Source organism: Sceloporus occidentalis, unplaced genomic scaffold (assembly GCF_023333645.1).
Source record: "Sceloporus occidentalis isolate IW3139 unplaced genomic scaffold, rSceOcc1.0.p SCAF_212, whole genome shotgun sequence".
NCBI classification, from domain to species: domain Eukaryota; kingdom Metazoa; phylum Chordata; class Lepidosauria; order Squamata; family Phrynosomatidae; genus Sceloporus; species Sceloporus occidentalis.
This window is the reverse complement of record NW_028317192.1, coordinates 1,345,588-1,356,501: the sequence shown is the minus strand read 5'-3', so window position 1 is coordinate 1,356,501 and position 10,914 is coordinate 1,345,588. Positions and strand designations below refer to the sequence as shown.

The window sequence follows — 10,914 nt, the reverse complement described above, 5'->3', positions numbered from 1 at the left end:
GGCTAAATAAAATTCCTACCATAAACACAGCTGAAGAAGAGACCTCTGAGGTCTCAAAAGTTCATGTAACTTCACATCATGTTTTTCTGTCGGCCCAATAAGAAGTATTAACTTTAACCGAGGACCCCATTATTTTCTTGGTCTAATACGTCTCTATTTCCTTACCTTAAATATACGCAAAACTATAATTAACCAACTTGCTCACCTTCGTGATGATGATTGGTGGGGCTTTATTTTTCCCTCTTTTTATTTTTGGCAGCTGGACATTGTTTTCCATAATCTTTAAATATTAACCCTATAATAGCTCCTCACACAGACCCTATTGCAGCGACTTACTAATGGAGGCAGCTAAATGGTTCTTATAACGGCCCTTATGGAAAATTATTGTCACCTGTGTTAAAGCAGGGATTGCAGCTGTGATGTAGGAGGGAGGGCATCCAATCAGGATGTTCAGATATCATTAGCTCAGAGGAGAATATGAAAGGGTTGGCTCCAGACGGTGTGACCCCAGAATCTGCCCCTTCACCCCAAGGCTGTGGTAGAAATCTGATCATTCACCCCAAAACCCAGAAATTGGGGTAAAAACTCTGAGAATCTGCCCAGTCCCCCCCGGACCCCGTGGTGATGACTTAACATACTGTGCAGGAGGCTGAACCCATTTCATATTATGGTTTATTATATGAAATATATAATTTTTTGGGGGTACAAATAAAATAAAGGGTAAAAAATTGTCATCCTTGTGCTTTAGTTACAATATTAACACATATACAGAATATTTAAATATGGGGGTCACACAATAAACATAGAAGGGTCCTAAACATGACATACTTCATACTATTCTAGATATGGCTGTTTATTATATCCTGTGCATACACATGAGGAAAGGGCAAAGGTCGGCTGTCGGCTCGGCGTGATCGGCGTGGGAATCCCACCAACTATGTTTGTAAATACGGTAAACAATCCGTCAAATTATATCCAAACACAATGCAACGAATCGCTTACCGAGGACAAGCGGGAGAAATGGTTTAAAGTGACCCGATAAAATTCCCAGCGACTTCTATTCATTTTTAAATTCATCGAATAAAGACTTCAATTCTGAACCCAGAAAAAAAATAATCGGGGGCAGGGAAAGCCGAAGACGCGCACGACCCTGTTACCCAGAGCTTACAATCTAAAGATACATAATGATATCATCGCTGGGAAAGTGACTCGCCTGTGGGTTTGCTGGGGAGCTGAGCTCTGTGAATACATTTTAATTTTTAAAAATGTTATTTTATTTTTTTAAATAAAAAATTACCCCTAGGGATATTTTTCCTCCCTGAATGATCTTCCCTAGAGGATGTGGCACTTTGGTTGAAAAAAATCCGCAGCCAGTAACATCATTTCAGGAAGGGGGCCATCGCTTGCATTGTGATGTCAGCGAGTGGATGTAACTTTCCCCCTCGTGTTCCAGTGGAAGTTTTTTTAAGAGTTTTTTGAGTCACCTGATTTTACACAAATACGACCCGAAATGAAATCTCTTTTCTGTCGCCTCCGGTCCGCTATTCACAGGCGAAGCGGTCGGTATTTGTGGGTCTCGCTGCCGACAGGTCAGGACGTTGCCCTCCTTAAGGATCCTCCCGTGAGAACGTCTTTAATTCCGTGAGGAGCGCCGGAGTTCCTCGTCTGGCGGCTTCTTCCCTGTTGGCGCAGCGGTAGCGGGGTGTCCCCTCTCGATATTCCTAGAGTAAAATATATAAAAACCATGACGACTGCAACACCCGAGCCAATAACAGTTACCTTAATAACCCGCAGCGTGTTTATACATTAGCGGGGATTCTCTAGATTGCATGATAGGGGGTGAAAAAAAGTCGGATCGGGGTGAGTAACTCCCAAAAACACTCAGAGTCGGCTCCAGAAAGCACCCAGTGGGCTGATGCACCGTCCGCTAAAACAACGCTGGGAGAGAACAGGAAGCGGCTTCCAACTTCCTGCTCGTGCTGAAGGGAGGGAGAGAACAGGAAGCGGCTTCCAACTTCCTGCTCGTGCTGAAGGGAGGGAGAGAACAGGAAGCGGCTTCCAACTTCCTGCTCGTGCTGAAGGCAGGATTCCGATACCGCCTGCACTGAGGGATCATGGGAAACGGAGGGGAATTTGCATGAAATGCCGCGGCTCTGGGTTTGGTGAATGCCAGAGCTGGAAATATAAATCTGAATAAATGTAGAAAATACAACATTAAATAAAACTATGAAGTGTTTTAGAATATTGTAGACGGTCTTGTCTCGTATGCCCCGGTTAAAGGAGCGTCTCGGCCACACTCACGGTTCTCGCAGTGGGGGCCCTCCCAGCCGCGGCACTCGCACCGGTAGCTCCCGCGCCGCAGGACGCACTCCCCGTCGTTCATGCACGGGTTGGGTTTGCACAGATTCACCGGGGATTTGGCTTCTGAAATGTAACACAAGACAAATTAATTCATATGGGGCCAGCCGGGGCCGCACATCGGTACAGGTGAGGAAGAGCCCAATATATACGGGTTCCAGCACCGAGCATCCCGCGTAAAGCCGGGGATTCCCTTCTTCAGGATAAGAGCCAGAACGCGAATCCGCGGAGCGCAGACCGCCGTGCACTCGTTACAGTAACACGATGGAACAAACTTCCTGCGTTCTGATTGGCCGCTTATTTAAAAGCCTTAACAATCTTTCTAATGTGTTTTATAATTACAAACCTCAAAAATTGTTTAATTGTTTGGCCTGAAAATAAGATTTAAACAGTTTTTACGCCCTTTGGTTCACAACAGAAACATTTATCCACTATATTCTTCCGACGCGGGATTTAAATCTCTTTTAAGCAGAAAATGGACAGAGTAACTTTGTTTCCTTTGGTTTGGGGGTCACCGAGGGTCTGTTTGGCTATAAAGTTACTCTAAAGGTTTTCTCTGTGATCTCTTCTTTCCGTGATCCCCGGGATCTGTCCGCAGGAAGACGGAGAAACCATCAGAAAATCCAAACCCGAGAAATGGGAGCAAAGGATTGATTGCGGGGGGAGGGAGCCGTCTCTAAACACAGCTGGCAGGGTCCCCTCGCTATGCAACGTTCATAAATACTTTATAATTCCATCTATCGGTGAACAGACTGAGGGTTATTGCACCGTGACGGCTTTGTTATGATTTAAAGCGGTTCACTTAAAAATGCCATTAATAGAAACATAGAACCTTCCGGCAGATCGGCCCCATCCGGTCTGCCTGTTTCTCCTGCTGTAAAGACTCAAACCTTAAGCAGTCGTTGGTCTCGTCTTAGATTCAGGAGCCGTATGTCTATCCCATGCATGTGTAATCCCCTCACTGTATTACCCTCTATCACCTCTGCTGGGAGGCTGTTCCACTTATCTACCACCCTCACAGTAAATCAAAGCATTGTCCTAAAGTTTTAATAAATAGTTCTAGCTTGTTTTAAGATAAATTAAGCAGTATTTGCTTCATTATTCTATAAAATTTACAATGTTTTTTGATGTTGCTGCTGCAGTTTAGCAGAGCTGGGGGTCTCACTATATGGTGCTGCCCCCCATATTGACGCAATTATTTCTCCTCCCTCTGTGTATTAGATAATAAAAACGGTCCCAAAAATCACAGATTATGGCCCAAATTCCCCCCAACCATAAAAACATCTATTGCACAAAGAGAACCCACGTTTCAGTCCAGGACCCCACGACGTATAAATACGGCCCAGGGTGATGGGAGGAGTCTTTGTGGCCAATTAATTTATGTAACCTATAGAAATATTCACCTTCGCACACGCTCTGGACCAGGTCGTTGTCATAGTGACCGAGAGCATCAAAAGAAGGAACGATGGTCAAGAACTTGCTGGAGCCGGTGATCCGGAGCAGAGGGTTTTTCTGGACGTTTCCGACCCCGATGGCAAAAACCCGTACGCCATTTTCCCGCAGCTTCTGGGCAGGGACCGCGGCATCTTCAGCCCCCTTTCCGTCGGAGATGACGACCACCGCCTTGTTCACCCCCGGCCGCGCTCCTTTCTGGATGGTCATCACTTCCTTGGAGACGTGCAGCAAAGCGTTTCCCATGGAGGCCGATCCTCCGGCGTACGAAGCTTGATTAACGGCGCCCAGGAGGCTTGAGCTTTTTTCATGAACGTCCAGCCCAAAAATGGTCTGGGGGCGGCTGCTGTAGGTAACGAGACCTATCTGGGCGACGTCCCGGTTAATGTCAAACTGGAGGGCCACCATTTTGACAAAGTCCCTCATTCGGTTAAAATTCTCCGGTCCAACCGCAGAAGAGGCGTCCAACGCGAAGACGAGATCCAACGGCTGTCCCTGGCAACCTATAGAAAGAAACAGAGAATGATTGGAAGACAATGGCTTCTTACCCTTCATACATAACGCGCCCGTCTGATTTTGGGGTAAATTTAGGCACTTGTGATGTAGAAGGCGTTGCAGATGCTGGAGAGCGGTGGAGGACTTCTCCATGCAGGAGACAAACCGACTCCAATATAATCGGAATGCATGTTGGGGGCAGGGCTTGGGGTGGTAAAATGAAGGGGCAGACGAGGCATTAGACGTTACTATTAGGATTATATAAGATTATTCATGGGTCGTGTGCTTAGTCTTGGTGGGACAGTTCCTGGAGTCAGGCTTATCTAGTCTGGATAGCTCATGTAGCGGATACAATGTGTCTGAAATAACAATACCTTGAACGTCGACGCTACAGATCTTCTTCTGAAGCAGAGGCAGCTGGTTGAACAGTTGCTGAGGGCTGGAATAGGTGAGAACTTGTTGAGGGTTCCCTACGATCTCGGACGTTTCTTCCTTGGACGAGTCGGTTGCCACTCCGATGAGGAAGAGCTCGTGGTCCCTGGCGTATTCTGCAGCCTCTGTAACGGAGTCTCGCGACGTGGAGCCGGTGAGAAGGACCACGACCCGTGGAAGATCATCTCGGATGTCTGCGTAGGCCGGGGTGCTTTTAAACCCCTGCCGTGTAACGTAGCGGAGGGCTCTGCCGGTGAAGAGGTCGCCTCCCATAAAACGCATTTCATCTACGAGCTTCAGGAGTTCTGAGACGTTCTGGTATTCGCCGACTTTGACCACGGAGCGGACCTCGTTACTGTACTGAGCGATTCCCACGTTCACCGGAGAGTCGTCGGAGAGCGCGGCTTGGACAAAACGTTTCAGGAAGGATTTGTGGCGCATGAAACCCTCCAGAGAAGAGGTGTCTGAGCTGTCCACCAAGAAGAGGAGGTCGATGTTACATTCCAGACTCAGCTTCGGAGCTGAAACACAAAGAACAGAAGAAACTTTGTTTCCGAATCAAGAAAAGCAACTAAAGTATCCAGGTGGTGACAACCGTCACGTGTCTCGGTTCCTAGTCACTCGCTCTGAAGACAAAGAACTGAAGTGAGCATTCCGGCCAAAACTGTGAGGAGCGAGAGATAAAACCCTCCGGGCTCATCAAAAATACCCCTGTATCTAAAAGGCCACACATCTATGAAACTTGCCCCAAATGTTAAAACCCCCGGTCTATGACAGGCCTCGTCTCAGGTGGAGGCAGCGCATTGACTCAGGGGCCGTATTTATCATTTAAAGTGAGTGAACTCGGTGAAGAGCACTCACCACATTCCAGCTCTCCTCCAAACCCAGCGGGGCAGACGCAGTGGTACCGGTCCTGTCCCTCCGGGATGCAGGAGCCGCCGTTCTTGCATGGCTGGGAGTCGCAGGGATCTGGGAACAAGGAACGTCGGTGAGTCCCACAAACCCCGTAACGTACATTATTCACAGTATAGCCCGGAAAACCCATTTCTTCTGCCTTTTTATGAGATTAACCTGAACTGTTAATCTATGAAGTCATAAAATAAAAGTTCTAAGAACATTAGATGCCAAAGCGATTTCTTTCTGATTGTTCGGCCACAACGTTTGGATAGTGAGAGGGTGGTAGATGAGTGGAACAGCCTCCCAGCAGAGGTGGTAGAGGGTAATACAGCGAGGGGATTAAACATGCATGAGAAAGCAATAAAATCAGAGTTCAGGTAGGTGAGACGTACAAATTCAGGGTTATTTGGCATAATCCCCCCCCCCCCCCGTTACCTGGACAGACGGTTCGGTGGCACTGGGTCTGGTGGTTGGTGAAGAAACGTTTCCAGCTTTAAAAAGAACAGACAGAGGTTATGGATCCTTCGCCCTGCGTCCAGCCCGGCCCCCGTCCTGCTTCTATACCGGGACCTCTCCCCTCTACTTCTCCCTTAGTCGTCCCTCCATGCTTGGCCCTCTCCCCCAGGTCTATCTTGGAAAAATTCACCCCCCCCCCCAAAATGGCGACATATCAATAAAACCCACCTGTAAAAAGGGCAGCGTCCGGCGAAGACGCTGCTCGGCCCCGGGGAGCCCCTCCAGCACATGTAATTCCCAGCCAGTTCTTTCACCGTCTCCAAGGTCTTGCGAGTACACGGGAAGGAGCGGACGTCGCAGCCTAATAATGCAGGAGAAACATGTATGTACCCTGGGAGCAGCCAGCGTAACGCCCCGCTCTGCAGCATTATTCCTCCCCATTGAGTTATTTCTCCCCTATTGTTAAGTTGCTGGTTCAGGCAGACTTGGTAAGGGTTGGGGAGGGAGAAAGGAAAGAATATCAGGACAAGACATTAAGTAGATTATGCTGGATCTGCCACAGGCTGCCTCCGACCTCAGCCCAGACACCGCTTGGATTTCACCTAAATAGTGACTATTGGTGGACTCCGGCCATTAAATCGATCGGCGAGGCGTACCTGGCGGGGCGGCGGAGCAGAGAGAGGAATTAGACAAGGTGCTGGCCACGCCGTTAACCCCGTCGTCCACGTGTTCAGCAAACATGACATGTTCCTCTGACGGACTGCTGGCCAAAGCATGGAGCTCTTCCCACCTACAGGGCGATAAACGGGAATCAGGCACACAGGTCGGGAGGCATTGGCGCTTCCCACTCTCACTGGGAAACGGTTCCAGCCACCCACTACTACCCTACCACTTTCCCCATCTTTCTTTTCATGCCATTTCGTCCCAGTATCCAAATCTCGCACTTTATTAAACCCTTTATGATATCTGAAGGTTCCGAGCACCTTGTATTTTTTACTTTTATTAATAAACCTTAGGATTGTGCTTTTTAGCATTTTTGCCCCAGAGACGCCCTCGTGGTCGATATATTAAAATACCCCCCGCTGTATATCTCTGAGAACCCCTAATGAGGGTAAAAACCCCCCAACTGCACCATTCTTACCCCTACAAATGTAGCAATAAATAAATAAATAAATAAATAAATGTAGCAACGTTCTGGGGCTGGTTGCTATGACGATAAGATGATTTTTTTTTTAAAATGTTGCACTAGAATATGTTATAGAGGGAACCCATTTCATCTCATCCAATCAGGTCATCGGCCGTGTAACCGTTCACTTATGACATCATCATGAAATAGCGAATGTTTGTTACCTTGGAAACTTCACCCCCACAGCGAAGACTTTGATATTTCTCTCCTTGATCTGGGCGGCGGGGCCGGCGAGGCTCCCCTGGGACTTCCCGTCGGAGAGAATGACCAGGACTTTGGGGGCCGAGGAGTTCCGTCCGCCGGGGAATCCTTTCCGTAAAATATACTTCAAAGCCAGCCCGGTCTCCGTGCTGCCGCCCCTGGGGCAACAAGGCAAAAGAACGCGTTGGTGACGGGGCACGATCTGCAGAACGGGGTTTATTCCAATAATAAATGACAGAAATGGCCTCACTTAAACGTCACGGCCTTGATTTTCTCTTTGACGTCTTCTCTGCTGAGTCCGGAGTCCAGGCGCAGCTCCAGCTGGGGTGCGGAACTGTACTGGACGACCCCGACCCTGACCTGCGCGACAGAGCACAGCAAGGGCGTTATCAGGGCTGCAAGGTTTGGGAAGCGGTGTTATCACCATAGCAACAAAAAGAACGATAAGAATTTAAATCTGAACCAAAATAGCTCTTTAGACGTAATCCCCCAAATCTGGCATCAGCGCATGAAAATACATCATGGCTCCCAGGACTTTCTCTAATGCTGCAGGGAAGATGGTATTTATTTATAAGCATACCTGGGAACTTTCCTAATGAGCGCCCCCCCCCCGAGAAATATTAACCCTTTAAATCCCATTATGAAGCTTCTATGTCTTGATTCTCCAGATGTGTTACCCGGATGACTTTAATGCCGGTCGTCATGGAGACCCTGACTCGTCATTATTTAAGGAAACATATGAGTCACCTGCATTCAAGCAGGGATATCAACCATAACATCGGCGCAAAAGCACAAACTGAGGGTCTTATATATGATCCCAGCGGGGGGGTAGGATAGGATAGGAGTTGGTTCCAGACTGTGTGACCCCAAGAACCTGCCCCATCACCCTGAGACTGGGGCAAAAACCGCATAGTAGGGGGTGCATCAGGGGCTACAATTAAAAAACAGAACAAAACGCTCTGTCCCGATCCCTGCTTTGTTTTATTACGGAGGCCCGAATGGGGGCATTTGTACCCTGCTGTGGGGGCATTTGGCCGGCCCTGTACCCCCCATGGGGGCATTTGGCAGCGGCAGCGCTTACACGGCACGCGTTCCGCCCTTAAATTCCTTTCAGTAATTAGTAGAACGCCGAACGCCGCCATTTGCAGCAGAAGCGGCCTCCGCGGGCGTTCGAATCCCCATCGCTCTCGCAGATTAACCGAGGAATGTTAATTCTTCGTCTCCATTTACTCTATTTATATCCGAGATTTCCGGGGGCTTTTCCCGCAGTCTCCGCCGGCTCTAGAAACAGCAGCGGCTGAAATTGAATTGCGTCGGCTGGGATGCAGATCCCTGTAACTTTAGGTCTATGATTGTTTTAGTGAACAGTTATTTTTACTTTAACATTTCATTAAATATATAGCCGCTATATAAGTGAAGACCCCCCCCCCGACACTTCAAATAGCCAAAGAGGGGGTACATTTTGTTTTAGGGGGTGTGGTTAGGGGCGGGGCTATTTGTGTATTTAGAAGAAGAATAATGGGGTTTATTTGCCCCGTTTAATTTATAAAGCCGTTCCCTGCTGTTTCTATACACATTATCGGGGCTTTTAGGGCTGTAGAACCCTGCGATCCCCTCATACCCAGCAAAGAGGGGCATTGAGGGACTGAATAAACTGAACAGGGACACCTGGCACATATGACATAACGAGTGGGACGTGTAGAATCCCCCACTTGCTGGGTGAGAATTTTATTCACTGACCTGATTCCCCCCGACGTCCAGCACATCGCAGAGACGGGACGCAAAGTGTTTGGATCTCTCGAAACTTCCTTTACCGACACTATTAGATCCATCCAGAAGAATAAGGACGTCGAGCGCAGCCGAGCACCGCATCCCTGCCGAGGAGGCAAACGGGACAATAACAATAACAACGGGACAATCCTTAATATAAAAACCCCAAGATTTCCGTACTTTACAGAGGATAGATCTGGATATGTCCATCCCGGGGGAGAGAAAAGAGAGAGAGACGAGAAAAGTTACAACAAGAGACCAGAATCTCATACTAGAGGGTCAGAGGATGACATGGAATGGAAGGAAGAGGGTGGTAGATAAGTGGAAGAGCTTCCCAGCAGAAGTGGTAGAGGGTAATACAGTGAGGGTATTAAACATGCATGGGGTAGACATACGGCTCCTGAATCTAAGACGAGACCAACGACTGATTAAGGTTTGAGTCGTTACAGCAGGAGAAACGGCCGACTAAACGGGGGCCGACAGGGGCCGATCTGCTGGCAGGTTTTGTCTCTTAAGTGGGTAAAAAAAGAGACAGAAATAAAGCCACATAGCTTATAAAGAACATAATGAAGTTGGTGGATTCCGGCACATATACTGATGTAAAAAAACTCCAAAAATTATGTTTTTATAAAAAATCTTAATATATAAAATAAAATCTAATTCTAGTAAGTTATGCGGTTTCAGTTCTTTCCAGCAGATACGAGGTTAAAAAAGACGTCTCAGATTTGACTTATTGCGTGATTTAAATGATTTTCCGAGGCTTGGACTCCTGTTCCGACTTAAAATAATTTATGTTTTATGGTTTAAAGATTTGGGTTTTTTTGCCCCAGGCGGGGGCTGGTAAAACCCCGCAGTCATAGCAACCTGCGCCAGCGCGTCCCGCTAATTACCGGCCCTCGACTACTCGCGGCGGTGGCGGCAGAACAGCCTTATAGCGAAGAACCCGGGCTTCCAATGTATGATCGCGTCCCAAGAATTAGACGAAAGGAGCTCTAACCGATTTAAATATTAACCCTTTAATGGCCCACAATGCAGATTCTATAGAGACGGGCCGAATGGGGCCGAGCTGCCGGCAGGTTCTGTGTTTACGCGCCCGGTGCCGTTACACCCCCGTCGCCTTACTTTGCCCGGCTGCAGAGATTTTCGCGGTAATTTCCGGACCGACGTGGAGTTCTTGAAGAGAAAGGCATCGTAACGCTGCAAGACACGCGATGAGACAGCGTTACCGAACACGCGTGTGACACGCGAGATTTCTACACGCTAATAACGGCAGATTAAATCGATGGACATTCAGAAAACACCTCGTACTCACCCTGCGAGGCGAGGAACGCGAGGGATAGATAGACGCTCCTTCCCATTCTCATTCTCACAGCGGATCTGGGACACAAAAATCATTTCACTATAATGCAAAATACGTGAGAATTTTTCATTTCAATTGAAAGGAAATCTGTAAATTCAGCAAATCTATAATTTATAGGAGAAGATATGTAGGTGCAGGAGCTGGAATGTAAAGAGTTAAAAAAGTATACATTTTCTGACTCTGTCCCTTTATTGTGACATCACTATAGAGCAACATAATAACAACAACAATAAAAACAACATTTATAATAATAACACCAAGAAGAATCAATAAAATAACATCATTCGCTGTCATCATATTTACTTTA

At 47.6% G+C, this 10,914-nt stretch overlaps 1 protein-coding gene across 1 annotated transcript; it reads right to left on the bottom strand.

Annotated features, from left to right (window-relative positions):
• Window positions 1–1,633: 1,633 nt before the first annotated feature.
• LOC149277534 (von Willebrand factor A domain-containing protein 2-like) lies at window positions 1,634–10,605 on the bottom strand. The gene is made up of 13 exons (XM_089502817.1): window positions 10,560–10,605; window positions 10,370–10,444; window positions 9,218–9,351; window positions 7,728–7,837; window positions 7,441–7,635; window positions 6,747–6,880; window positions 6,319–6,451; window positions 6,070–6,125; window positions 5,599–5,706; window positions 4,680–5,258; window positions 3,762–4,313; window positions 2,302–2,424; window positions 1,634–1,680 (listed from the first exon to the last, which is right to left on the bottom strand). Exons 1-13 carry the CDS (start codon window positions 10,603–10,605, stop codon window positions 1,634–1,636), a joined length of 2,292 nt encoding a protein of 763 aa, XP_089358943.1.
• Between the last annotated feature and the right edge of the window lie 309 nt (window positions 10,606–10,914).